The sequence below is a fragment of the Juglans regia genome, chromosome 5 (assembly GCF_001411555.2).
Source record: "Juglans regia cultivar Chandler chromosome 5, Walnut 2.0, whole genome shotgun sequence".
NCBI lineage: Eukaryota > Viridiplantae > Streptophyta > Magnoliopsida > Fagales > Juglandaceae > Juglans > Juglans regia.
In genome coordinates, this window is record NC_049905.1 from 5,643,555 (window position 1) to 5,671,533 (window position 27,979).

A 27,979-nucleotide genomic window follows, 5' to 3' on the forward strand; every position below is an offset into this window, starting at 1 on the left:
CGGGAAATTATTCACAACAATTTAGAAAAATATCAACTTATAATTGTGATATAATTTTACATGAAATGACAATAGTTTTGAAATTTGTTTTTAATAGAGTGGATAATTATATTAGTTTAATTTAAAAACAAGTTGTAAAAGAGTGTAAATGTAGAGGTAAAGGTAGAGGACGTTATGTTTTTATGCATCCAAACTACGTTGCGTTTGAATGTTGAGTTGAGTTGAGTTGAGTTTAGATTATAAAATATTATTAAAATATTATTTTTTAATTTTATTATTATTTTAAAATTTAAAAAAGTTGAGTTGTTTATTATATTTTGTATTAAAATTTAAAAAAGTTATAATCATGATGAGTTGAGATGAATTAAGCTAGATCTAATAACCAAACAAAGCGTAAGGCTTAGAAAATGCAGACCAACACTACACATTCATAATATTTCGAATTTTTATAAATAACTTATATAATTACAATATAAATAATCATATTATACGTTAGAGTTAAGACTCTCAAAGTCTTTTAAAATTAGAGAAGAGATTCTAATTTGCACGTACTATGGAAGCATAAGAGAAAGATCGTAAGCAAATATGTGCATTTTTATTTTATTTTTTATTTTAAAAAAATAGAGGATTTCAAACTCAAATTTTCTATTTATACCACCAAACTCTGGACTCAAATATATGCCATATTAATGACTTCCCTGTAACTATTAGCAATTTGTTTGTATTTTCAGAGGATCAGATCGAGAAGGAAAGCCAATCATTGCAGCACATGTGTTGTGACAGATTGACTAAATATTTTGTGTTCAAGGCACAAGAAAAAAAGTCTTCCCACTAATCCAAGAATCCAAAGCCAAACCAAAATTAACCATTATAAGAGGTGGAACGCACTACTTTTTGTTTTCTTTGTTTTTGTTTTTTGTTTTTTTTTTTCATTTATTCTGCACATGCCCTATTTTTCATTTAAAAAAAAAAAACATGCTAGTTGATGCAAAAAACACTATTACACACATATTTAGGAGTAGTTTGGATTAAGAGATAAGTTGAAATAGTTTGTGAATAGTAAAATAAAAGTTAAATTATTTATTATATTTTGTGTGAAAATTTAGAAAAATTATTTTGAAATATAAAAAAATTGAATTATTTATTATATTTTGTATGTGAATTTGAGAAAGTTGTAATGATGAGATGAAATGAGTTGAGGTGGGTTGAAATAAGTTACGAATACAAACGAGACCTTATAAAGTAAATTTTACAATATGTAATGGTGTTCTAAAACTTCACACAGATAATAATAAATTTTATACGATAAATTTTATGTGTTTATCTTTTTTCTATTGATGGTCCTCGCGTGAGTTCGTATAATAACTTATTAGAAATTTTCAAAATTCTTTGTTAAATTGCACTATATGCTTGCATGAGCTAGGGCATGAGTTGATTGTATGTCTAGCGTAACCAAGTGGGGTTCTCTTATATATCTATCTATATACCTAATTAGAATCCTCTCATACAAAACGAGAAAATAAAATATTATATAAACAAGAACAAACTTTAAACTAATTTGTTGTACGGAATGTATAATTCAAAACCCTACATGAAAGAGCGCGCACTGGCAGGCTGATGATCATAATCTTCAAAAGCTATACATATATATTACAAACACACATTATATATATGAAACCATGGATCCCAACAGCAGATCTTGCAACCCTACTGTGTTCCTGAAAAGAGTGGCAAGACTTGACGGCGTCGGCCATGGCAGGAGAGGGTGGTGGCCCTAGCTGCATGCATATATGGTGGGCATCCATGCAATGAAGAAATTAAAATTAAAATTAAAAGTAAGAATACAAGAAGCGGGCATAGCGTGGAGCCATCACGATAAATGCAATGTAAATATATAAAAAAAAAAACTTTAATTACAAATAACTTTTATAAAAATAAATATACAAATTAACGTATTTTTATATTGTATATTAAATTATAAATTTATAATTTCTATAATAAATTAATTTAAAATATCATATAAAATCATATCATTTTATAATTTCTTTATAGTTGGAGGACTTTTCAAACATATTATATAAAACATAAAAAAGGAAACGAAAGACCAAGTTGGTTAATTTTTTTTTACGAAGCCAAACATGAAATCGATTGATTTTACAGTCGAATTGATGAACTCGAATTACTCGAATATTGCAAGTTGAGTAAATGCTTGGATATTGGTGGGTGAGCCCCACGGCCGTGTTTTCTGCGATGCATCGACTTTAGTGATGTATATGCAGCTGAGCTAGCTGATGACAACAGCTGAACCAGAATATGTATGGATATTATTATTTTGGCTTTTTTTATTTTTATTTTCATGTATACTTTTAAGATAATTATTTGGCCCAAAAACTTCGAATCCAAGCAACTATTTTGAGAGACGTCATGTTGGATTTTTGCACTAAAAAGGTTTTTATTATATATTTTTCCAGATTCAGTGTTTTAGGTAAAGCTCATTAGGTAAGTTTTATAAAACTTATTTTATCATTTTAATTTATTATTATTCATATAAAAAATTTAATTCATCTCAACTTATTTAAATAATAAAAATATTTTATCTCATCTCATCATTATAATTTTTTTAAATTTTTACATAAAATATAATAAATAATTTAATTTTTTTAATATTAAAATAATAATAATATTCTAATAATATTTTATTTAATTTTTAATTCTTATTTAAAACTATCTCATCTCATTTCATCTTACTATTCAACTGCACTTTATTTGATAAAATTTGGTATTTTTTCTCTTCAAACTTTCACAACTGAAAAGAGTAAATATTTTTTACCGTACAATATATACGAGCTTTCATTTTCATATATAAGCTGGGTGAGTTTGGTTCTTTTAACTAAACTCGGTTTAGATTTAGATTTTTTTAATATTTAAATATCTTATTCTTAAATTATTAAAATCATTTTAATTCAACTCAAAGATTTTTTTTTTTCAAGTTTTAAATTAAATATACTGTGCATCGTCGTCCTAGCTGCTCATGAAAAATTCTTCGCACAAATTAAAAGGAACTTCTGTGTAGAAAATCTCTTGTCCTTTCCTGGAAATATCTTTCTCAGTGGATTCTATATGTCTCATGACTTACGACGATGGAGCTATCTCGCTCACTGTATTGTAACGTGAGAAAAAGGAGACATTAATTCCCAAATTAATAATGACCACGGTACGAGAATGCAGCCAAAACTGGGTGGGTGAAAGCTGTCGATCATAAAACTGGCATGGAAACAAGTGAAGAAATGAAGAGATCGATCCCTAACGAAGTTTCCTAGAACCATCCCATATATATAAATATATATATATATATATATATTTGTTGTACGTCATGGAAATAATCAAAAGGTGCATGCATGGGAGCAAAGTTCCACTTGTTTTGATAATCTCAGTGCGTCAATCCCGCTTAAACCTGAAGGAACTACTTTAAAATTCGATCTCAATATTCCAAGTTTGTTCTGTGCAAAAAACGAGTCTGTACGACATTTTATTCATCAATTTTTGTACATTTTATTTTTCTGATCACCACTACGGGTTGGAAGGACGGCCGAAACTATCTCTTGACTTTTATGTCACAAAACAACAAGTGCTCATTTCAAGGAAGAGTCTACCTAGGAGGAGGCCGCAGTCCTTGACCCTTTCATTCCAGGAAATTAATGGCGATAATCATGAATACAGCTAAAAGGAGTTCCCACTTCAACTTTGAGACTCAAAAACTGTCTATGATGATCTTGAAGATACAAGCAGAAACACATGCAGTTGCGTAAATCCTGGACATGCATGAGCTGAGCTGTACAACCTTAATTGGTTAACCTAACATCAATGCTATTTACATATCATTAGTTCCTCTTCAGTTAATGAAAAAAAATACAGAAACCAAAACAAAGAGAGTTCACTCATGCTGTACTAAATGGAAATGCTGAAACCTAGCTATGCCTTCATTTCATTCACATCCGATTATCTATCATCCATTCTCGGTTCTTCTGCATGTTGGGAGATTAGGCGGCAATTGAATGCGCTACTGGATCGAAAGCTTGACGAACAAGCGATAAAAGTCCTATATATTTTCTTAGTAAAGGGCTTTTCCCTTACAAGCCCTCCTATAGAGGGACTTGTTCTTGCTCTCCTAATTCAGGAAGAAGGAAATCTCCGATTGGGTTGGTCCAACCAAGAAAGGCATGGAGTCTTTGGGCATTGTTTGGCGGAGTCAAGTAAAGACTGGCTACCTATAAAGACCCCTCACTGCACACTTTCTATGTACATCTGTCTCCATCCAATCAAAGACGACCATAGCAACCTCTGCGGCTTTCTTGATATGAAAGAAAAGGCCTAGCCTGCGTACATATATATAAAAATAGCATTACATTAGCTTTCGCTTACTTATCTTCGGAGGGTCAGACCGTACCGCTTTTCAGATGCAAATTGGTGCCCCTTCGGCTGCTGCGACTATAAGAAAAATGAGTTTTTGTGATTGTTTAATTGCGACGAAAAGATTATTTGTGATCAAAATAGATTTATTTTAACTGTAAATAATCATTTCGCTAGAATTAACTGACCACAAATAAGCAGTTTTCTTATAGTGCATGCCCTTATTCCATTACATAGCCAACCAGTTGCAGTACTGCATTTAGCTAATTCAAGGGTAATGGGGCTGATAGACGTGACATCACATAATAAGATATGAATACAACGAGGTGTAGTATAAAATAAGACTAGTCTGGGCTGCCCAACACAGTATCAAGTAAGAAAGCCCAATTATCAGATCCAAAACCCATATGGGAAGCCCGGGAAAATTTGGGTTTCAAAAAATGGGTTTGAGCCCAATGTCTAAATTCAGATTCCGAAAATGTGGGCCTAGGCTGAACGGAGTAGATGTTTTCCGAGAACAAGCCGGAAACAGGTTTTGAGGAATAAATAGCGAAGGATCGCGAGGTCTTTTAAGGGCATCGTGATTTCTTGCAGATAGTAACGCAGACGAGCAGCGCGATTTGCTCTGAACAGCACTTACAACAGTTTCAGCCAAAAGTGTGTTCGTTTTCCGTTCGAGTGCAGGAAACTCTCTCCCACGCTGCCTTTTCTCTCTTAAGGTTTCCTCTCACGACAACCTTTTTTTTTTTTCTTCTAATTATTAGGTGTTTTTCTGTGTGTGATATTGGTGATATTTTCAACATAGGAACGATTTTGGGTTCTCTTTCGTAGTATGTGGAATCCCGGGATTGTGCCCTCTTGTGTTTTTGTTTTTTTTTTTTGAACTTGGTGTCTAATCCGCTAATTTAGTTTTACTTGCTTTGTAGCAATCATGGCAGACGATTTTCCCAATGATGTGAAGGAGGAAGTGGCGGATGTAAGTTATTGAATTTCTTTCGAACTAATCTGCTAACACGCTGAACAATACTATTGGTGAAACAAACCTGTTTAACTGATTTAGATGTACCTAGGCATATTTTATAAACTTTATTTAGGCAACCCTCTTGTGGCATTTATTGACATGTTGGAGAAACCCCCAAGATTGTCTGCCTGTTACAACCCACCTAAGAAAATAGTCCCGGGTTTGATTGGTAGTTTACTGACGCGAATTACTTCACTGCTAAGTTGTTTCTCCATGACTACAGTTTGGAGTTTTATTTTTTTCCTTGAATGAATCCATGTATTGCAGATTACCCCGTTTGATCCTTCTAAAAAGAAGAAGAAGAAGAAGGTCATAATTCAGGATCCTGCTGATGATTCTGTTGAGAATTTGGCTGAGCAGACAGAAAACTTGTCAGGTATCTAAATTGAATGAATCCTGTTTTTTCTGTGCTGTTCCTTAGTTTAATATAGGTAAAGTATGCCGTTATGTGCATAACCTATCTAGAGGCTTAATCTTTTCCTCGCTTGCAGTTTCTGATGGGCTCGAAAGTACTTTCTCTGGTTTGAAAAAGAAAAAGAAGAAGGCTGTAAGTGTTCATGATATCTACATTGAACCTATGTATCCGTTTGGGTGAATATATACGTGTGGGTGTGTTTTACATGTTGTCACAAAGTAAATCTCGAGTCTTGGTCTGATTGTAGGTTGAAACCAGTTCGTTCAATGATGAGAGTGGAGATGCAGGAGAAGATGTGGACGGTAATTTTTTGCATTTGCAATCTTTGAATAATATTATGCTAATGTATTAAAACTATATATATTTTATTAGAACTATATATATAGTTCTAATATATATATTTCTTATCAAAAAATGTATTAGAACTATATATATTTTATTTCCTTTCCCTTCTAGATCATGCTGGTGAGGATGAAGAAGGAGAAGGAACTGTGCTACAGCCACGTTATCCTTGGGAAGGAAGTGATCGTGATTATGAATATGAGGAGGTATATTTTTTATTTTGATGTTACACGAGCTTTCGTTTGAAGTGCATGTCCTTATAAGTTTCTGAGTTTTACATTTATTCATCAGTGTATTTTTTATTTATTAAGTTTATAGATGCCTCTTATAGGAGCATGTGTTCTCGCGAGACGACTATGAATCATTCCTGTTTTTTTTTTTTTAGGTTTATTGCTGGGTTTTATGTCAAAGTGTTTAGCTTGTGTTACCTAGAAAGAAAGTATAAGGGAGCTCAGTATCTTTATAGGTTTTTTTGGTGGCACATCAGAATGAACTTGACATTTGTTTATGAATAATTTAGATCCCACTCATGTCATTGGTACTGGTGTAACTTGTTAGTGCCTAAGTTCTGTTGTGGCATGTTCTTGCATTTTGCCAAAGTAGCTTGCTTGTGTCTTTTGGTTGCCGTCACTTGGATTCTGTCTGCTGTTGCTTGAAACTTATCTTCTTGGGGCCAAAACTCTCTTACTGCTATTCTTTTCATTCTTCCACGCGGAATTTTCTGCTCTCCCATAATGGCAAGGCCTCACCAGTTTTGGATCTTACAATAATTTCCCTGAATGCAGGTGCTTACATTTTTTATGACAACTAGTTTTGTCATGGCTGCATACTTAGGCCTGGTTTGGATACAAAAGTCCCCCCAACTCATCTCATCTAATCATTACAACTTTCCCATTCCCCCACAAAATATAATAAACAATTCAACTTTTTCAAATTCCAAAACAATAATAATATTAAAAAATAATATTTTAACAATATTTTATTCAACTTTCAACTTTCATCTCAACTAACTATCCAAACCTCCCCCTAGTATGATCTAAATTATCATAACCTTTGTCATATTAGTCTATCGGAAGATGAGGGGGTCTATTTAGCAGGCTGTTCGCAAATCTATAATTCATCTCTGCTTATTTATAATGGGATAATTTTTCTCTTCAGTATTTTTCAGACGATGTTGAGTCCATGTTCATATATTATCACGTGTCATTACTGAACGATTTTTTCTCTGAATGTGTTCAGCTTCTTGGTAGGGTGTTTAACATTCTTCGGGAGAATAATCCTGAGCTGGCAGGAGACAGGCGTAGGACTGTTATGAGGCCTCCCCAAGTTCTTCGTGAGGGCACAAAGAAAACTGTTTTTGTGAATTTCATGGATCTCTGCAAGACGTATGTGATTTCCTTTTTCTCTAAGTATTAATTATTCCTCCCTATTTTAGGAACTCAATAATTTGTGGTTACATATTTTCTGCATTTTGTTGAATTTACAGATATGCTTCTTGTTACTCATAAAAAAAGGATATGTTTATTGTTAATGGCATTTACATTTTTACCTTGTGTATTTTCCTGACAATCTTCTTCTTCTTTTTTTCCCATTAATATTTATGTTTGTGTATGTGGTGTGTATAAAGGCCACATTCTGGAAAAATATTTTTTTTAGAAATATTTTTTTATTATTTACTGTGCCAAGAACACAGTATATGCTGTCCTCAGACACATCTTAACCTTGCTCTAATAATATGCTGCATGGGGAGATTGTTGGCTTTGACTCTTCTATAATATTTTTCATTTTTCCAGTGCGAATAATTGCCTTACTAGATTTTGATTTGTATCTATACAAAGATTTTCTTTAGAACTCCCAATGCGTTTTGTTTAAAATCTTTGACTTTTAACTCTTTGGCTTTTTGTCTTCCTTCAAAAAATAAAAAAGAATGCATCGGCAGCCAGACCACGTGATGGCTTTTTTGCTGGCTGAACTGGGGACAAGTGGATCACTAGATGGGCAGCAAAGACTAGTTGTGAAGGGAAGATTTGCTCCCAAGAATTTCGAAGGAATCCTGCGTCGATATATCAGTAAGCATCTCTTGTAGTTTTTTTCTCCGTTATAAACAGTTGGTGTAACTGTTGGTAGAAACTGGAAACTGTTACTCTTGCTGCCTTGCTAAGTTGGTATGTTAATGGACTGCAATGAGTCTAAAAAATATGATTTAACAGTCTGTCCTTCATATATCCACACCATCACTCAATACACACAAATTAAAACAGAACACACACACTCATCTTGTCTTGCCAAGGGGAAGGAGCTGTCTGTGTCAGTAGATGCCATCCTTTTAGTTTATGCTACCTAACCAATATCTGTTGTTTTTATATTTTATAGCGTTTTGAATTCTTGTTGATGCCAATCTCTTTTCAGATGAGTATGTTATATGCCTTGGGTGCAAAAGTCCAGACACTATACTTTCAAAGGAAAATCGTCTCTTCTTTCTTCGATGCGAGAAGGTAACTACTTATACAATTGTCTCTCTCTCTCTCTCTCCCCTCCCCCCCAAAAAAAAAATAAAAATAAAATAAAAATTATTATACTGATATTCTCTAGGAGTGAATGAGAATCTTATTTTTAATTATTAATTATTATACTGCAAAGTACTCGTGAGGCGGCCTGTGATTATCTGAATATATGCCTACATTCTCAGATTGTCTTATACATGATTGAACATGGACTATCCTTATTCAATTATCCTGTCTTATTGGCCACTGGAGAAATCCTTTAAAGGGTCCATATCCGTTGCCGTGATGTTATTGATATTTTTATTTCTTTCTTTGCAGTGTGGTTCTGGACGATCTGTTGCTCCCATTAAAGCTGGTTTTGTTGCTCGTGTTGGCCGTAGGACAGCAGGGGCATGATCTGATCGGTTGCCCTTTTTCTAGTTGGTGACTTTGTTGAGTGGCTAGTGAGCCAGGGTGTTGAGTTTTGTGTTCACTAATCTTTATTTTAAGTTGTAGTCAATAATTGTATCTTTTTGTATGGGAATTGGGACGGGAAGATGAGTTATTTTACTGTTTGGTGATATAAGTTACCTCATGAGGACTTCAACCCTTTCACATGGTAACTCTCTCTCTCTCACATTCGTACTTCATTTCATTGTAAAGAATAGTTCATGGTTGATGGTTGAGCACAACTTTTTCATTGTAAAGAGGTTTGGATTCAAAACTCACCTCAACACATCTCATCATTACAACTTTTTCAAATTTTCACACAAAATATAATAAACAATTTAATTTTTTCAAATTTTAAAATAACTTTTTTAAATTTTCACATAATATATAATAAATAATTTAACTTTTATTCTACTATTTACAAATCATCTCAACTCATCTTTGAATCCAAACCTCTCCAAACGGGATGTGGCGAAGTTCAAATAAGATATGTATTTGTGGCCTGAAGGGATCATCTTCTGCCAAAAAGAAAAAGAAAGAAAAAAGAATTCCTTTGGTTTGAGAACTTGGGAGAAAATGGGTTGGTTTTCCATTCCATGCAGATTGGCGGGGTATTTTGGAAATACTTTTGGGGAATGACAAGGAACAAGTCGTTTTGAATGATGCTTGATTATCTTTTGATTACGAAATTATGCTAAACACAATCCAAAGTGCATTTGATGGAAGCTGTTGCTTCAACTAGACAGGCAACGAGCTCCGAGGGAGTGGAGAAAAAGGGGCTGTGATCACTCTCCAAAGCGAAGACTTTGGATGGAGGCCATCTTTTGATCATGGCATCTTGTTGCTCTGGCTTCAGAAGTCGATCCTGCATTGTCTTGATGTATACGCGCGGCACTCTATCAACATCTGGTCCACCTGCAAAACGAGCTTCTCCTACTGCTCGCATTGGTCCCGGCCGCAGCAGCATTGATGCTAAGATGGCGTCCTGATCATGGAGGTCATATTGTTACTTATGAGGTAAGAGTGTTGGGGGAGAATGTACCGAGAGACCTTAGAAATAGCCAAACAGGAAAATTAATTACTGCTCACCTCTTTAGGGCTCAGATTATACATAAATTGGCGTTGAAATTGCTCCTTCATTATGATACCAGTCGGAGGCTGATTGGTGCCTAACTTGTATTCTTTCTCATAAACATAATTTGGTAAATCTGGACGACCCTGCAAATTTATGTGCATGCATGCATGGAATATGAACATCATTACCACTAATTAAAAGATAACTATGAATATGAAGCTTGCGTATCTATATTAACCCATCTTAATATTGTATCCAATTCTTCAATATCTAGAAATTAGGGTTAAGTACTAAAAGGTTTTTACACATTTTTTGGGTCCTCGAGTTATGAATTTTATCATCTCTCTCATTGAATTTTTAGTTCTTTTTTTTTTTTTCAATAAAACCCTCTGTTTGTGGCATGCTAATTGTCGTCAAGTCTTTCTAGCTTGCAAGAACAACCAAGACTAGAGGGCAAAGAGTTGGAAATCTAGCCATATGCTCCCTAGCCTGCTTCATATATACCTGTCGCCATGTCTCAAATATATGCATGTCTACCGGGGGAAGCACGAGGAACTTCTACATAGGGAATAACAACATAAAAGATAAAGAAGAAGAAGAAGAAGAAAGAAAAGTCACATCTTTGATATCTTGATCCGTAGAGAGACCATGCTGTAACATGCAGGCTGCGACGTAGATGGCCATATGAATTTTGGGAGCGAACCTGTGAATTGCGTCCGTCAGGCTCAAACCTCCTGAACTATGTCCCACCAAAATCACCTGCAGGCAATAAACAAACATCCCCCCCAATTAAATGAATATATATATAGATATAAAGAAGAGACTGTTCATTTGCAAAATCAGGAGTGTATCTATCTATGTACGTACCTTTTCATCTTGGGGCAATTTGGATAAAAAATCAGCAAGCGGCTGATCATAGTCGTGCAGAGTGAGAACAGTATTGGCATGAGAAGGATGAATACCGGCACCTTTAAGATCGAGGCAAGTAACCCGGTTGCCCGATGTCTCCATGAGAGACCGGACCTTGTACCAGCACCAGGCTCCATGGCCTAGGCCGTGCACTAGAACGAAGTGCAGCCCCCGATTGGGTGCTTTTTCGCTCATCTTTTTCGGATTTCTTTTTCTTTCTCCTACGATAAGTGAATGTAAGGTATTAAATTATTAATTGCAAGAGCTCGTCCGTGGTGTCAAACAAGGCTTTACACCATCCAATTGGAGACTGAATTGGATTCACGTTTTCATCTTGTCGTCTTTCTTCTTATAGTTCTCTCTCTCTCTATGTACTGATAAGATCTGTATGGACCCAACAAGGTTGGTAGTGTGTCACACCAATTGTGGTTTGACTCATTATGAAAATAGAATTGCATGGTAAGAAATGTTTTAGTTACAAAAAAATTCTATAATAATAAATTTACAAACTAACGTGATTTAATATGATACGTAAAATCGTAAAATTACTTTTATTGTAAAATAAATCTTAGAGTATGATATGAAGTCGTGTGAATTTGTCCTCCTTGCTCTTTTTATACAATAGTATTCATGACTCTAAATTATTTATAGCCGAGTAACATGTGGCATTGGTACACTGATTTCTTTGAATATTGGAATCCAGGTTTATTCAGATCATCTCCCCCAATTTCTACCAACTTAGCAAATGACTAGTTCTTTTGGCAAGAAGTGAAATTCCGATGAACACCGTCCCCCCTTCCCCACGCTTTGCTTTTATAATTTTCTCTACGTGAAAAATCCCTGTTTCATTCAAACCTTATCCAATTCACCCCTATTGTCCTTGTGAGAATCAGAACTACTTAAAAAAAAAATAAGGAACAGGTGGTCTTGATTGAGTTGGAACTGCCCTCTACTCCTGATTAGGTTGGGGTCATCGTAGCAAGCCAGCTGATTTTGATTTCTTCCATGGCTCTGGTGGAAACAGCTGTGATGTTTTACCAGAAAGTAGATGGGTAGTACATATTGATAAATTCGGAGCCAGACTCTCATGATTTCTCGGTCAACAATTATGCAGTTCTACAAAGGAACGGTTGGGAGTGAGGGCCCGAGTCAAAAATCTTCAGCCTTAAGTTTGTTCTGAATGAATTGATGTTGAGTTGGAAAAATGTGCTATGGTCTCGACCAAAGAAAATAAAGAAAAAAAATGTTGAATGGTAAACAAGGGATTGCCTGAACTCAACTATCCAATTCAGACTTGGGTTTCACAACAAAAAGAAGTCAACAAATAATAAAGACCACCAAAGCATTGAGATGTGAAAGATAATGGCCCAGCTCATACATGTCTGTCAACAGAACTTCATCAAATTATGTGAAAGAAAATCGTCATAAACAAGTTACCGTGCTGCAGCCCCCCAGAGAAAGCTACAAACAAGCAACAGAAACTAAAACATTATTCATACGGAATCTACCCCGTTCACTCGCCTAACTCAGAAGAATTACCATACAAAGTTCCAGTAAGATTCTGCACCAAAATCACTGCCCTTCAGCCTCAGGTTTCTCCAGAAATGTCTTCTTCAACCAGTTGAACGGCTGTTACATATTTGGGATGAAATTAAAACAAAGTACGATCAAATTAAGCCCACTGAAAAGAAAATGCGATTATAAACTAACAAGAGAACTAAGGTAAAAATTATCCAATGCATATATGAACTGTAGAGGATACAATGCAGATATGAGTTGATAAGAGGAAAATAAAGATTAGGTATGATCTCACAAGAATAGGATAAGATTACCATTAGTGTCCTCGCACATGGATTAAGAAATAAGAGGAACAAGATCCAGCTAATTTCTCTCTTAACTGACTTGTAGTTACCCCAGCGCTTCCAAGTTTCTCTTACATACATTTTTATGTATATATGTATGTATGAAAATCATTAGGCTAGAATTGCCAAATGCATGTCACTAAGGTCTAACATTAAAAAAATGTAGAAGTAAACCATGGTGACACAGTGCTAATATTGACGGCCTCATTTGTTTTCACAACACTTCTCAACTAATCCAATCATTACAACTTTTTCAAATTCTCACATAAAATAAAATAAACAATTCAAAATTTTCAAATCTCAAAACAAAAATAATATTAAAAAAATAATATTATAACAGTATTTTATTCAACTTTCATCTTATCTGCAAAAAAAAAAGAAGCTGTACCCCGATCTAAACGATGCCTGTGAGAATCATTTAGGCCTCATTTGTTTTGGGAAAACATCTCATCTCATCTCATCTCATTTCATCTCATCTAATCATTACAACTTTCTCAACTTTCAATATAAAATAAAATAAACAATTCAACTTTTTCAAATCTCAAAATAAAAATAATATTAAAAAATATACTCTAACAATATTTTATTCAATTTTTTAATTTTAATCTCATCTCATCTCATCTCATCTCTAAAAACAAACGAGACCTTAATCATGCAAAAATACAAAGACACTTTTCTAAGCACTGATTTGAGGAGAAAAATTGTAAAAAGACCAGTTACCCCATCGTATAATATTTATTCAAAAGCAGTTAAGTATAAGATCCATAACTCTCAAGCTCTAATTCAAATATCAGTCCCATGCTAGGGTTACGAGCTGAAGGGCATGGAAGCTAGGTTCACAAACTCTTTCGAAGACAAGGATCGAAGTGCAGAAGTGTTTGGGTTACAAGGTAATAAGGCATCTTGCAACGATGCCGTTTCCATTCCAGAAGAGGTGCAAGCAACGCAGCCATTTGGGATGCAGCTCGCAACGCTGTCGTTTAGTCTAATTCCTTAAGTCTTTTACGTTGTCGTTTTGTATTGCATTTTAGTTCTAGAATACTCTGAATTCTGTTATGCTCCTTCCAGTAATTGTTTTACACATGTAAGAATATTCCAAGTTAGTGGGTGTAATAGGGGAACGGGGAGCAAGGGCAGTACTATCGCGAATCTTTGTGTGAACTAATTTTCTGGAGGAAGGGTCTGCCTCGAACAAGACCCTGCGTGACACTAGTGTCCGCAGTTATCCATTCCATTTTCTCCATTCTTCTTACATATTCATTCATTTTACATTCCAACCCTAAATCACACTTCCATTTCTACACAATCACAAGCAGCACCATAGCATCCCAACACACTTATAACATCACCATCTAAAGAAAGAAAACGACTTTAACAAGCTCATTAATTAAACTAATATCTCTTATAAACCTATATGTAATAATTAAGATTTTAAATTTGGCGCTGATTTTTCATAAAGTAGTTCGTCCAATTGAAATAGAAGCATTAAAATTATTCAAAGAATGGCATTAATGAAGAATATCATACCTGAAAGACTGAACGTCTAAAAACCCAGAAACAAGAAATGAAATCGAGAATACGAATAGAAGTCTATAAAAAAAAAGTACCGATATTCTTTTGTTGGTTCGATTCAAATTACCAATCGCATCCAATAACATAGAAATCTAAGGAAGGTGTAAAATCGGCGCAATCTTGAACTAAACAAGATCACCAGACCTCGATGAATATTTTTGTTTCATGGCCTGGAAACAATAATCGTGGGAGAGAAGATATACAGAAGGCCAAAATTAGAAAAGTAAAAGAAAGGGAGGAAGAGGGGGTAATATACGGAACCTGGACAAGCCAAAGAGCAGAGGTGACGCCGGCAACACCCCACAAGGCGGCAGACTGGATATCGGTAGGCTGGAGCCGAGGTTTAGGGTTAAGAAACTTCAAGATGCCTCCCGATCTCGATGCGATTCCACCAGCCATTGTTTCAGAATTTTCTCAATCGAACTCAAACCCTTATTTTTAACACCTCTCTCTCTCTCTCTCTCTCTCTCTCTCTCTCTCTCTCTCTATATATATATATACGACAAAGAACTGCGCTTTTACCGGAAACAAAAATAAAAGATAAATATTTGAATAAGAGAAAAAAGAAAAATGCTAGTTGCAACCGCCCTGGGAACCCTGCGGCATCGCATCTGACGTGGCAAGTACAACGACACCGTTTCTATTCCCTCGAAGACAGAAGGGGCTCTGGTGGCCACCTTTGCCATTTTGCCCCCATCCTCACGAAAATTACTATTTTCATTGTCTTCGTCTTCATCTTCTACATCCCCACAAAGCTCCATCGTCTTCTCCACGAAGTTACCGCCCCACGAAGCCACAACCCAGTTTTCGTCTTCTACACAGTCAGTGCATTTTGATTCTAATGGGTATTTTTTACAAATTTTTTGCTTGCATTATATGACTGACTGGAGTGGATTTTTCCAAAAATATATGATACAACTCTGTTTTGCAGCAACCATTTTGGGTTTGGGAGCACTCACAGCCGGCCATCATCAACGAACAGTGATTTATCTGGAAAGATAAAAAAAAAAACAATAGAAATACGTTAAAAATGAGTTCAAGAAAAACCTAGGAAATGGGTTTGGCAAAAATCTAGATATGGGTTTGGAAAAAAAAAAATTAAGAAATGGGTTTGAAAAAAAATATGTTAATGATGAAATCTAAAGGATGATTTTTTTTTTTCTTGGTGGAGAAATGCTTCAACGTACCAAGTTCATTTGTTTTGATAGGCAGCTCCCTCAACCATTCTCCTGTTCCATCTTGAGCCAAATCCGCCCAAATGCCTCACTTTATGCTGTTGTTAAGAGATGAGAGAAATATGATGAATCGTCCAATGACCAGCTATCAAAGAAGAAAAGAAAGGCCCATTTTGATCCACTCTCACGTAGGCCTTAAGAAAAAGCTGCTATGTGGGGGAATACCCTCTTGCTCTGGTTTGCTAGCGCTTGAAGAAGAAAAACTCAGCTTTTTGGCTTCTCATTTTTTTCTTTCTTTGCTTTTTAAGTTCAATTTTACTTTTTTAGTTTTTTCACTTCCACGTAAGCTAGCCGGTTACCCCATGTTTGTACGTGCCGGTTGTACCTAGCAGTTTTGGAGAAAAAATACTTACAACCGTGAATTGCGTAACCGTCGCGTAATCGTTTTGAAAAAAATGAATAAAATATGAGATTCACATGAAAAAAATTAATTTTTTAATAGTAAATTTCACTCTTTTTCAAAACGATTACGCGGCAATTACGCACTTCACAATTGTATGTAGAATTACTCGTTATGATATGTAAGAGTGGTGCCTGCACTCTCGTCTCGCTCGCTATTCTCGGGCACCAACCTCATCCCACATGGGGTAGGTGCCCCCATTCAACTAACAGGGGAGAGATTTGGCCCCAAGGTTATTCACCCATGGCAGCCGCTAGGCTCGTTACCATGCCACTAAGAGAAAGAGACCGAGATCGGCGCAAGGGTGGGGATATTTTAAAACAAAACCTAATAAAAAATGACGTTTTGGGAAGTTACGACGTTTTATTAAAGAAAATTTGTGTTTTAAAATTATATAGTAAACTGGGCCGGGCAAACGGGGTAATTCCCAGGTTGACTTAGGCCCAGCCCAAGTCCTATCCCCCCGTCTGTGGATGCGGTCTCATCCCAACTATGCGGGGGCCGAATTGGGTGAGCTGAGTGGCAATGTCCCGCCGCACAACCCTACCCTAATGATATGTGATATTTTTCTAAATAAAATGAAGGTCATTGTTATGATTTATAATTATTCTCTTAGAATCTTATAAAATTTTATAAGAATTTATAGTTTACTTAGTAATTATTGCATTATAAAATAACATTATTATTATTGGATTGCCCATAATATATACTTCTTTTTTCCCCTAAAAAGCCCATAAAATAATCAGTCGAGACAATATTGCAAATTGGTTCTCTACACATAGAAGAGGAGATCGGATGAGATTTTGCACCTGCACATATCATTTTCCACGCAGAGATAGCTGCATTGACATCTTGCAGTTCTAGAAACTGAACTTCAAGAATTTTATTTTATTTTTTGCATTAAAAAGATACACTTCATATTTCACATGATCTTCTACAAAAGTTTCATCTGATCAATTCAAATGCGAATCCCACGTGGACACAAAATATTGGGAAGGTAAAAAGGCAGATATACCCTTCATGATGCCAAGTATCCCACAGAATATACTTCAATTAGACAAATTTCAAGTCATCCGTCATTCCTACCAATGCAAGATGACATTCATGATGTAAGAAACAACAAAACCCTCAAGAGTCCCAGACACTTTACAAGCAACTAATCTTTAGCTCATTTTGCACTTCAATCCCCCAACTCAGAAGCAACAAACCTGCAGATGCATTTGCATTTCGTTAGTACGAGTTGGGATTTAAACAGAAAATAATATCTATTTTTGATAATAGAAAATAATAATTTTCATTGCCAATCCCAACATATTCTAAACATCAAAAGGAAAGAAAATCATTTACTAATTAGCCTCGTTTTTCTATGACCAAAAAAGAAAATCGCTTTCATATAAATTTTTCCCTAAACATACTTTCAGTGGGACTTAACATTCTACAAACACCCAAAAACAAATCTAAAAAGAGGCGTTTCCTATGGGTCCCCATCATCACACAAACACGAAACACATTTAAAAAATTGTTTTAAACCAAAAGACAGAAAAAACAACTTTGAGTCTTTGACACATAAAGATGCACATTCAAATTCTTACCAATGTAAGAATCTTTGGACCTCTCAAGCATTGGATTATCAATCATTTTTAGAAAAACGGGCACTAAAGGGCTGCATCAATCATCCCAGGCACTATCTGCAGCTCCCTCTCCTTTATTGTTAGAGGCTGCGATCATGAACCTATACTTATCCTCGATGCTAATTTCAGTGGGTCCCATCAGTGAGAGTTTGGACAGGGCAGTTCTTGCTTCTTTCTGTGCAGCTGCTTCTTCTCTCTCCTTCCTTCTTGCAACCTATAAGTTAAGAGCCGAACCTCCAAGCTTCATCAAAACATGAAATAACACCATTTTTGTATTGCTTTCTTTATGGGGGCCACTTTTGGGCACTGATAAAAAAAAAATACTTGCCACTTTTGAGCATCAGATTAAAAACAATGACAGTTGTAATAAGAATATCCACCTTTCCGGTTGCATAAGCCACAGGGTTGCCAGATCCCACATCTGCAATTGCTTTCTTTATATTTGCCACAAGGAACTACAATATGTAATCATATTAGTTAAAAATATGCGTCACACATACATTCCTAGTAGTAGTCAGAAATGGATGTAAAAGGCGGATTAGGAAATACCATGTCACGATCAGTGAAGAATGAAGTAGCTTGGCCCATTGATCCTGCACGCCCTGTCCTTCCAATCCGGTGCACATAGTCTTCCATTGTCTATAATTGAGGCAGCCATAACTGAAGCTTCAGGTTTGCTATTCCAAAAGGAAATTAATGACTGAAAAGACCAGGCTAATGAGATGCTAACATATCAGTAGCAGAAAGGCTCCATGACCACAAGTTAAGATTCACATCAGATGCTTCTTGTATGTTCAAGAAGATCACTACTGATGGCTACGTGGGTTGCTAGAATGACAATCTACAAACTCAGGATGGTTCCAAATTTTCAACCCAAGTACGGGTGACAATTTGTGTTTGTGTCGTGCAAGCCGTGAGTGTACAACTATATGGGTCAACCCAAAAACAAGTCATTTAATTAAATGGGTCAAACTCCTCAACCCTACCAAAAGGACCAAATATCAAATGACAGAAGTGGCCTGACCCACGTGACACATTTAATGGACAAATCACGTTAGGTTCCCTCAAACATAACCTGTTTATACGGGTTGAGTTGACCAAATCTTGGATCTAACCTAATTAACAAATTTTCATGTTTTACAAGCATAAATTATATGAATTATACATATACAGAAAAACAAATTGGATAATCAATATCCATAACTCTAATTAGTAAGCATAACATAATTCTTAAGATATATCCAACCAAAAACTTATTACGTGGATCAATGCGGGTTTTGCAAGTTAACCCATTTCTTAATCATGTCTAATAAGGTCAACTTGTTTTGATCCAAACTCGATTACAATAAACCCTAACCCTTTGATTTTGTGTCGGGTCCATATTGGGATCAGCAATTGTGTAAAACATTCCCACCCCATTTCCAATGCATTTTTGTGGAATTCAGATAAAACTCAATGATCAAGAACTTTCAATTGCACCTAAAATTACCTTGGGAAGATCCAAATTTATAACATGAGAAACTCCTGTGACATCCAAACCACGAGATGCAACATCGGTAGCAACCTACAGACAACTCAAGGAGTTCAACAGATAAAAGAATGATTTAAGATGTGGAAGGCCTTAAATGTATTCAAGTAAAAAGTGGGACATATAAAGGAAGGGGACAAGAAGATCGCGCGACATAGATGGTTGGTTCACTCATCTACTTTACACAATTCTTGGAGCAGTTCACACCTTATGACATATATCAAAGATGCTAACAACAATGGTCATTCTCTTCCCAGAAAAACTGATAACGGAAGATTATTATACTTTTTATTTGGTAAGTAAAGAAATCATCGAGAGTACGTGCAAAGAACCAACAACATCAAGTAATTCTAGCTGTTTGAATTTACTAATTATAAATACCAGTTTTTCAAGATTCATAAACATCATAGGTATATATATTAACTCATCCAAAAAAAACTAAATGGTAGAATCATACTCTGCATAGCATACAAAGATACAAGTACATTATCATGAGGAAGCATAGTTGTAGTGGTCCAGTGAAGGATGTTGTTAAACTAATATTTAAGTTTTACTCACAATTTCTTAAACTTTTGAGATAAGCGGTAATTTACAAGGGTATCAAGTTACTTATAAAAAAAAAAAATTACAAATATAGGTCCCATGTTCAAACTATAACTCCGCCCCCAACTCCCACTTAAAGTGGAAAAAATACCTAATCTATTAGATTTCATATCCTCTAATGATTCCAATTCATATGATGTACAGCATACAACTATGATTTAAAACCATCTCATTTCAACATATCTTGAAGCAGAATGAACCATAAAAATTTGATGGGAGATCAAATGCAGCCTAGAAGTTTCCCGATATTGTAAAGTGTTAAAAAAAAAAAAAAAACTATTTGAACTTTCCATTGAAATTATCCCAAGCCAGCAGTAAAAATTACCAATATTTTTGTAGAGCCATTCCTAAAATCACGTAGAGCAGCCTCTCTTTCACTCTGACTGCGACCACCATGAAGCGCAACTGCATGTAAGCCTTGCACTACCAAAGCTTCAGCAACTTCATCACACCTTGTCTACATGGAGAACCAAACTTAAATAACAAAGCTTCTTCCTTACAAAATCAATTTGCAAAACAATGAGACGAATATTTCATCTTTCCTTTTTTTTTATAAGTGAGAAATATTTCATCTCTTAAAGAAATTTTAAAGGTGAATAGCCATATGCAAACTCAAACTTCAAATAAGTCTTTCTACGTTGGAGATCATTTGGATTAGACATTTCATAAGTACCAGTTTGAACTCTTTCAAGTTATTCAGTACATACCCACATAAAAGGGTTATTCAGTACATGAATGCAAGGTACAAGCTCCAGAAAGTAGATATGAACTCACACTAGTTATTTTCAAAATTGACAATCAAAAGTTGGCACATGCATGGCTTGAGCATAGTCTTGTCAAGATATAAATGTGTGAATCTTCTCAATATGTCTACAAATCAGTGGTGCAGGCAAAATGCACACAAATGCGTGTCATCAAAAGAGCAGTATTGTCTGCTCTAGAAAACTACAAGCAACTACATCAAAGCAAAATACTGTAACTTATGCTAAAAGATGACATTAACACTATTAAAAAGGCCCGTTTGACATAAAAACTCTCTCAGACGTAAAAACCCTAAGGACGCCGGCGCCACCCTTGCCGGCGAGTGACCTCTCACCGTCGTCACAAACAAAGCCGACGGGCCTGGGCGACTTACCTGAGGGCCGTCCGGCGTTGGTCCAGAGGAGAGAGAAAACACTACAAAGCGCGAAAACCCTAAGGAACCAGATCTGCCGCCACCCACCCTTTGCTGGTGAGACCCACTGTACCGTCGGCACAGATAAAGCCGATGGACCTCGGCGACTTCGCTGAGGGCCATCCGGCGTCGGTTCAACCTCCGGCGTCTTAGATATCACTGTTTTGCCTCTCAGAGTACTCTGGCGATCCTCCTGAAGGCTTCGGCGAGTGCTCCGGCGTCTTCTGTGAGGACGATTTGCAGCAACTCTGCAGTGCTTGCAGTGAGCACGACCTGGAGTCCACAACTTCGCAGTGCTTGTAGCTCCCAAAGGATTTAGATTCATCTCTGAGATGATAAATGGTTGTTGAAGAAGGGGAGTGGGTCAGTATGGGTTCTTTTATGGAGTTGGCCATAGAATCTAAATCCTTTACATTGGTAAAGGAGGGAAGCATGTTGGTCATTAGTGAAAGGAGTCGAAGGGTGATATCTAAGTTGGTTCTGGGTTCGACAACAGTGCAGTGGCTGACCAAGGCCATAAAAGCGTGTACTAAGGATAAGAAACAAGATTTTTTCTCCACTGTCCGGGAAGGTCGACGTAGTTTCACATCACATCGCTGCTCGAATGCTCGTGGACATTATATGGTGGTGGAGGAGTATGGTGGTGGGGGGAGGAGGAATTTTATTTTCATTCCTGAAGAGGGGGGCAGTGGTTGGAGAAGGATGGGGGAGGTGCTGCGTCATTTTTCCTTCGGTAAGAGAGGGAGTGACGGCTTGGAAGGACAAGGTGGTGTGGTAGGGAGGGAGAACTTGGAGAAAGACCCGAGTACATCCTTGGTGGCGAGGCAATCCTATGCGGCAACTCTAAAAACGGGACATGCTTCGAGGGTTCAGAGTGTGGGGGGTCTGCCAATCACACCTCAAGACCAGCTTCTCAAGATGCACAAATCTCTAAAGGAGATAGAAACCCAACTTGTCGAGTTGAAGACAGAGATAACTTTCATGTCTACGAAAATAGATCGGCTTTCAGCTGGAGGCAACAGGGTGGTAAGAAATATGATAGGCCCGAATCCTTTAAATTTAGAAAAAGGAAAACGGAAGATCGGATTCGGCCCTGTCCCTATAACCAGATCCAGGAGAGTATGGCAGGTCAAAAGGAAATCTGGGTTATTTGAAGTGGGGTCTACATCGGGTATTGGCATAGAGACATCAGTAATGGAAGGTCATTTGCCTCGTGTTACATAGGATAGATCGATAGTCGGTATTACACCCTTGGTCCCAGAAGAAACTATGGCTCCTTCGTTAGAGTTGAAGGAAAAAGGTGTACTGCAGAGGTCTGAAGGAGATGTAGGATCCACTATCATCCCAGAAGTGAAGGGACTTGTTGTCACACCCCAGAATCTCCAATGGGGACCTCGATACCATTGGAGAGAACCAATGGAGTTACTGGAGAACCAATGGGCTTGGCGTTGGTGCCTTGTGTAGAGGATTGTCTAGAGTCGGGAGTGCAGGTTGATGGGGACATTGTGGCTCCCCTGGTCTCTCTTCCTCCAATAGCGGATTGGATTCTGCCTAAAGTTAACGAGATTCAGCAGTTCGTGAGAATTTCACATGGAGGATGTGAAGACAAATTTAACAAACTAATTATTACGATCGAGGCAAGCCGCACACTTGAAACCAAATCAAGCTTCAAGAAAAGCAGGAAGTTACAGCGTCTCTTTTTGACAATCAACTACGATGCTAAGGGTGGTAGTTCAATTAGAAGGAAGTCTAAAGGGAGGGTATTGTGAAGATAGGTATCAAGGTGTTGGGGTTGGTGTTCGGGTAGAGTTTTAGTTCTACAGCAAACTAGGATTGGGGTCGGGTCTGACGTACTTTGGGTTGGTTTTTTTATGGGCTTTTTGGGTCATTAGGGGCTTGTTGGATCATTTTGGGCAATGTGTTTTCTTGTATACATTCAGTGTACTTGGTTTCTCCTTTTGATATATACAATATTTTTACTTATCAAAAAAAAAAAAGATGACATTAACAATGACATAAATAAAGTTAAAAAAAAACTCAGCATACCTTCCTTTCCACAAATACAATAGTTAAAGGAAGCGGATGACCGGATCTTTCAGCTTGTGTTGCCTCCTCTACAAGCAAATCTAGAAGCCTATCAATCTACAACATATTATACTTTTGTCATCACATTATGTCAAGCAAGAAACTCTACCTAGAAAGTATCAGATGCGTTTGAAAACAAGGATGCAAACATAAGAGAGTAATGCGAGTAATGCAAAATATACTTGTTGAAAGTAAAATCAAGCAGAACAGAGACATTCCACCTCTGCCCACAACAAAACTAGGGGTGTCAAATCGTGTTAACGGGTCGTGTTCGTGTCGTGTCAAGGCATGTACATTACACTTAACGGGTCAACACGAACATGACCCGTTAAGGATTTCGTGTTAAAATTTCAAACCCGAACACGACACGGTAAGATAACGGGTTGACACGACATGACCCGTTAATGAATAATAAATAAATTGACACGATATGACACGACACGATCAGTTCCGTTTCAACCCGCTTACGTTAATGGGTTGAATATATACGATACGACACGACACGACCCGTTTGACTTAATTGATTTTATATAAATATTTAAATATAAATAATATCTATAAAAAATAAAAAACTAACTACAAGTCTAAAATTACAATCCAAACAAATATGATCTACACAATTTATAATAATATTCATTATCAAATATAATAAACAAAACATATAATATTAATATTACAATCCCAAATATAATAAAAAATTTAAAATACAGATCTAAACAAATTTAGAATTTGAAGAAGAAAGTAGAGCATCCTCCTTGCCCTTTAGGTCTAAGGGTATAAAGGTAAATTTAATTTTCTTAACGGGTCATAACGGGTTGACCCGTTAGTGACCCGTTAAGCAATCGTGTCATAACGGGTCAACCCGTTTTGACCCGAACCCGTTAAGGCTAAACCCTAACCCGCTTTTATCGTGTCGTGTTCGTGTTGGGTTAACGGGTCGTGTCACATATTGCCACCCCTACACAAAACCCAGAAACAAAATTGTTAGCAACACTTTCTTCTATATATCTATATATCTCAACTCTTAACTTATTCTTGAAATCTCCATTCAGACAAATTTCTATCAGGGAGCATGAGCTTCGAAACCCCCCCCCCCCCTCCCCCTTCTTTTTCAAAAAAAGAAAAAAGAAAAAAAAAATAGGAGCCCTTTCAGCCAAAATATTGCAAAAGAAAAAGGAACATCAAAGGTAAAAAAGACATTTTGGCTGATGCATCCACATAATCATACCTTCTCACTATCAGGAACCTTCTCCAATTTTTGAGATACATTTGCTGTTGGGCTACTTACTTTTCCAACCTTCACTTGAACAGGGTTAGTTAAGTACTCCTGTCATTGGGTAAAATAAGGGTTTATTGTGTGAAAGTTCCTCGTAGAAACAAGAAAAGCAAACAAAAAACAAAGCCAACTAGGTACAAAAGAAACTATTGTTCCCAGAGTAAGTTTAAGAATTGAAATTGGGACCTATGATATGGAAAAATACAAATTCAACCAGCATCATTTCAACATGCCATTCATATTTATGTTTTGAAGTGGTGACTGAGTAGGGTCTGATCATAGGCATAATGCCTGCAATAATAGTAGAAAACTAGTAGGGGACCTAACCTGCGCTAATGCTTCAATCTCTGTAGGCATGGTTGCACTAAACAGCAGAGTTTGATGTTTTTCTGGAAGGTTACACATCACCTGAAACAGTAACAACATGGAGTAAAAATGTCTTCTTTGGCAATATTTTGTGAATATTTGGGATTAAAAAAAAAAAAAGAGCATTTGCAATGAACTAAGGCACTACATACCTCTCTAATTTGTGGCTCAAACCCCATATCAAGCATTCTATCAGCTTCATCCAAAACCACAAATGAAACTCTAGAGATGGAAGTGTTCCCTTGCTGTAAATGATCAATAAACCTTCCAGGAGTAGCAACCACAATATCCACTCCTGCCTTTAGCTCAGACCTCTGTTCCAGGAACACAGCCAACCCAACAAAAATTCAAAGTAAGCTATATGCAGCCTATACTTTCCAATGATCATATAGGAGAACATAAAGAAACAGATCTAATGAGCAAATGGATAAAGTTAAGAGATACATTCTACCATTGAACAAGGTCACAAGGAGAAAAATGGTTAGCCAACACAAAAGCATTAAATGTTCTGATTTATTTATTTTTATTGGAACTAGATGAGTTGAGAACAATAACACACACCAAAAAAACAATCTCCGGTCACTCACAAAAGCTAGGAATGTAAAGAGAAGAAAGCACAATTATTTTGCAAAAGTTAGTCACCTGCTCTTTAATGTGTGTTCCTCCCACAACTATTGCAGTTTTGAGTGAGTCAAGAGATCTACTAAAAGCTTTAACCTGTAAAGAATCATATTAAAGGAAGCTCAACAGGATTACACATTGACACTACAAACAAAGGCAGGAGTAGAAAGTGTGCTCAAAGCATTCCAGCATCAAATAAGAAATCTCAAAAGTAGCACTGACGCTGATATATAGAAAAAGATAATCCCACGTTTGATGCTGGACAATATAAATAATTGGTACAAACAGTTCTTATTCTATAATATAAAGTGGGCTCAAAACAAAGAAACAGAGTAAATTAAATATGGTGCAATTGTGCCGTATATGCTTGGAAATAATTAGAAACATGACGAATCATCTGGAAAGTTTTACTCAACCAACTAGTGTGCATTATCATCCAAAGTTCCTTTGTCATTAAATAATTTAAAATTCCCAGAAATTCTCCAATAATCCTCAAATTTCTATGGACTACTTGAGCAAAGATTTTTTTTTTTTATTGGTACCGGGTGTCATAGAACAAAGTCCCGACTAATTCTGCAGTGCACAAACTCTTGACAAGGAGTTTCCCGCAAATGCACCTTGAGTAATTCAAGAAAACATTCCTCCAATCTGAATACCCCTAGAAATTGGTAGCACCCAAGAGAATTCAAACCTTAGACCTATAAGGATCATACCACTAAGACCAAGGCCCTTACCACTTGAGCCAACCCTTAGGGGTTTACTTAAGCAGAGATAAAAACGAAGAGTGACATGCACCTAAGAACAAAAAAAAAAAAAAAAAAGCAATGGCAAAACTCAGAGGAGGAATAATCAGAGATTTATCCTTGTCATCAATCTTCTGTAGTAGAACAGCGATCTCACCTCTTTTTCTATTTGCTGGGCAAGCTCTCTAGTAGGAGCCAGTACCAATGCTAAAGGTCCATCACCACGGCGAACCGGAGATTGAGCCAGGCAATGCTGCATTAAATTGAAAAATCATTAAAAAAATGAACTGCAAAACAAGGCATGAAGTAGAAGACAACTACTTAGCAGGCTAAATGTCCAAATCCCTGACCAAAAAATAAATGAGGAATTTATCATATGAGCATATCAAATATCATGACCTAAGACCTGTATCATCGGAATGGCAAATGCAGCTGTTTTGCCACTTCCTGTTTCAGCACAACCCAACAAATCCCTTCCACTGAGAGCGACTGGCATGGCCTGAGCCTGGATCGAAGTAGGCGTGGTGTATTCATGAAATGCTATATCCTTCATAATGCTAGGATCCAAACACTGAAAAAATAGAAACACATAATTTCTTAAACTCCACGTGCACAAACTAGACCGGTTGAAATGAGATATAAAACACAAATATTACCATATCCGTAAAAGACTCAACGGGTGCAGGAGCGGGAGAGGAGTCCGAAGTGACAGTAACATCAACGTTGAGCCGCAAACGGACGTTTTCGACCTGTATATGCAATAAAAACAGTTTCAGCAATCAACTTGAGCCATTTGTGAACATTTCAAAAACCAAGAAAGATTAGAAAGAAGTATCCTTGTAGTACTTGCAATGTCCCGCACAAAAATGGAAAAAATACATTTATTCATACAAATAAATACGAATCAGTTGAATATAAGAAATTTCGAACAGTTTATCAATTATATTCCGAAGCCATTAGACATATGATATTTAATAATGATGAACCTAAAGTTCGACGCTTTAGAATGATAAAGTACATTGATAACATGCACATTGTCTATACTTCAACCAAAAAAGTGCCAAAAGTGTTGCTGAAAAAAAAAAAAACCAAACGAATTACAAAGGGAAACACTAAACAAATTAACGCCGATTCGAAGCGTTTCCAGCTAAAAGATAGACTCAGAAACAGCAATTCACTATAAAACCTACGGAAGAAGCACCAAATTCCAAAAAGGTCGGGGAAAATGAAGCAAGAAAAACAGAGAACCTGTTCCGGCTGCATGCGTAGAACACGTTCGGAGGGATTCCAGTGAGGGAAAACGGGTTCGGGCACGGCGAGACGGAGAGAACGTGAGCTTTGACGAAAATCAGTGGAGGACTTGGAGAGCTTGCTCCGGTCAGCGTCTAGGGTAAGAGACGAAGTTCCAGTGGTACTGGGGGTCGAGCCCGAGTTCCTGAGGTGCGGAGGCACATACGACATCGTTCTTCTCTGCCTGTACGGAAGGTTTCTCAGAGAGAGGGAGAGGGGGACGGTAGAGTGAAGACTTCAGGTTACGGTAGTGAGGATATGTCCACGAGAGTTACGTCTCAGCAACAATACAGAGATATACCGATTTGAACTTTTGTCTCTGAACTTGGGCCATGACGGACTTCAGATTCGTTTTGGTCTTAACTGGCTTTAAGCAAAGGCCCAATTATGTGGCCCAAAACAGGCTAACTACTTCTTTTTTCTGATCCAGCAAACGAATTCCGTTAAAAGATTTTAAAAAGGTAATATTACTATATAATATATTTATC

General features: G+C 36.6%; 3 protein-coding genes and 1 long non-coding RNA gene across 6 annotated transcripts; 1 reads left to right on the forward strand and 3 right to left on the reverse strand.

Annotated features, from left to right (window-relative positions):
• Window positions 1–4,967: 4,967 nt before the first annotated feature.
• On the forward strand, window positions 4,968–9,348 carry LOC109002409 (eukaryotic translation initiation factor 2 subunit beta-like). Its single transcript, XM_018980145.2, has 10 exons — window positions 4,968–5,129; window positions 5,337–5,386; window positions 5,699–5,807; window positions 5,923–5,978; window positions 6,094–6,148; window positions 6,303–6,394; window positions 7,428–7,573; window positions 8,115–8,257; window positions 8,598–8,683; window positions 9,011–9,348. Exons 2-10 carry the CDS (start codon window positions 5,342–5,344, stop codon window positions 9,086–9,088), a joined length of 810 nt encoding a protein of 269 aa, XP_018835690.1. The 5' UTR covers window positions 4,968–5,129; window positions 5,337–5,341; the 3' UTR covers window positions 9,089–9,348.
• A 207-nt stretch (window positions 9,349–9,555) lies between these two features.
• LOC109002410 (methylesterase 17-like) lies at window positions 9,556–11,409 on the reverse strand. Its single transcript, XM_018980146.2, has 4 exons — window positions 11,064–11,409; window positions 10,815–10,955; window positions 10,211–10,339; window positions 9,556–10,106 (listed from the first exon to the last, which is right to left on the reverse strand). The coding sequence occupies exons 1-4, from the start codon at window positions 11,298–11,300 to the stop codon at window positions 9,816–9,818; spliced, it is 798 nt and encodes a 265-aa protein (XP_018835691.2). The 5' UTR covers window positions 11,301–11,409; the 3' UTR covers window positions 9,556–9,815.
• A 1,019-nt stretch (window positions 11,410–12,428) lies between these two features.
• Window positions 12,429–15,053, reverse strand: LOC109002413. Its single transcript, XR_001998004.2, has 2 exons — window positions 14,801–15,053; window positions 12,429–12,734 (listed from the first exon to the last, which is right to left on the reverse strand). It is a non-coding gene; the product is annotated as an uncharacterized LOC109002413 (long non-coding RNA).
• A 1,979-nt stretch (window positions 15,054–17,032) lies between these two features.
• On the reverse strand, window positions 17,033–27,766 carry LOC109002414 (DEAD-box ATP-dependent RNA helicase 52A-like). 3 transcript variants are annotated; one of them, XM_018980151.2, is made up of 15 exons: window positions 27,450–27,766; window positions 26,858–26,950; window positions 26,608–26,772; window positions 26,359–26,454; window positions 25,480–25,554; window positions 24,990–25,151; window positions 24,799–24,879; window positions 24,424–24,522; window positions 23,157–23,252; window positions 20,262–20,393; window positions 19,295–19,369; window positions 18,355–18,444; window positions 18,186–18,260; window positions 17,767–18,019; window positions 17,033–17,382 (listed from the first exon to the last, which is right to left on the reverse strand). In XM_018980151.2, the coding sequence occupies exons 1-14, from the start codon at window positions 27,660–27,662 to the stop codon at window positions 17,843–17,845; spliced, it is 1,629 nt and encodes a 542-aa protein (XP_018835696.1). In that variant the 5' UTR covers window positions 27,663–27,766; the 3' UTR covers window positions 17,033–17,382; window positions 17,767–17,842. The 3 variants fall into 3 exon arrangements, with proteins under 3 accessions (XP_018835696.1, XP_018835697.1, XP_018835698.1); XM_018980152.2 differs by lacking the exon at window positions 23,157–23,252; XM_018980153.2 differs by lacking the exon at window positions 17,033–17,382 and having other exon boundaries at window positions 17,938–18,046.
• Between the last annotated feature and the right edge of the window lie 213 nt (window positions 27,767–27,979).

Coding starts and splice junctions, on each gene's coding strand:
- LOC109002409 (XM_018980145.2), top strand. CDS start 5,342: ATGGCAGACGATTTTCCCAATGATGTGAAGGAGGAAGTGGCGGAT. Junction 5,979..6,093: donor AAAAGAAAAAGAAGAAGGCT/GTAAGTGTTCAT, acceptor GTCTGATTGTAG/GTTGAAACCAGTTCGTTCAA. Junction 6,395..7,427: donor GTGATTATGAATATGAGGAG/GTATATTTTTTA, acceptor GAATGTGTTCAG/CTTCTTGGTAGGGTGTTTAA.
- LOC109002410 (XM_018980146.2), bottom strand. CDS start 11,300: ATGAGCGAAAAAGCACCCAATCGGGGGCTGCACTTCGTTCTAGTGCAC. Junction 10,340..10,814: donor CGGATCAAGATATCAAAGAT/GTGACTTTTCTT, acceptor ATAAATTTGCAG/GGTCGTCCAGATTTACCAAA. Junction 10,107..10,210: donor ATAATCTGAGCCCTAAAGAG/GTGAGCAGTAAT, acceptor CTCCATGATCAG/GACGCCATCTTAGCATCAAT.
- LOC109002414 (XM_018980151.2), bottom strand. CDS start 27,662: ATGTCGTATGTGCCTCCGCACCTCAGGAACTCGGGCTCGACCCCCAGT. Junction 26,455..26,607: donor TTGCCATTCCGATGATACAG/GTCTTAGGTCAT, acceptor AATTTAATGCAG/CATTGCCTGGCTCAATCTCC. Junction 18,261..18,354: donor TCTTCACTGATCGTGACATG/GTATTTCCTAAT, acceptor TACATATTGTAG/TTCCTTGTGGCAAATATAAA.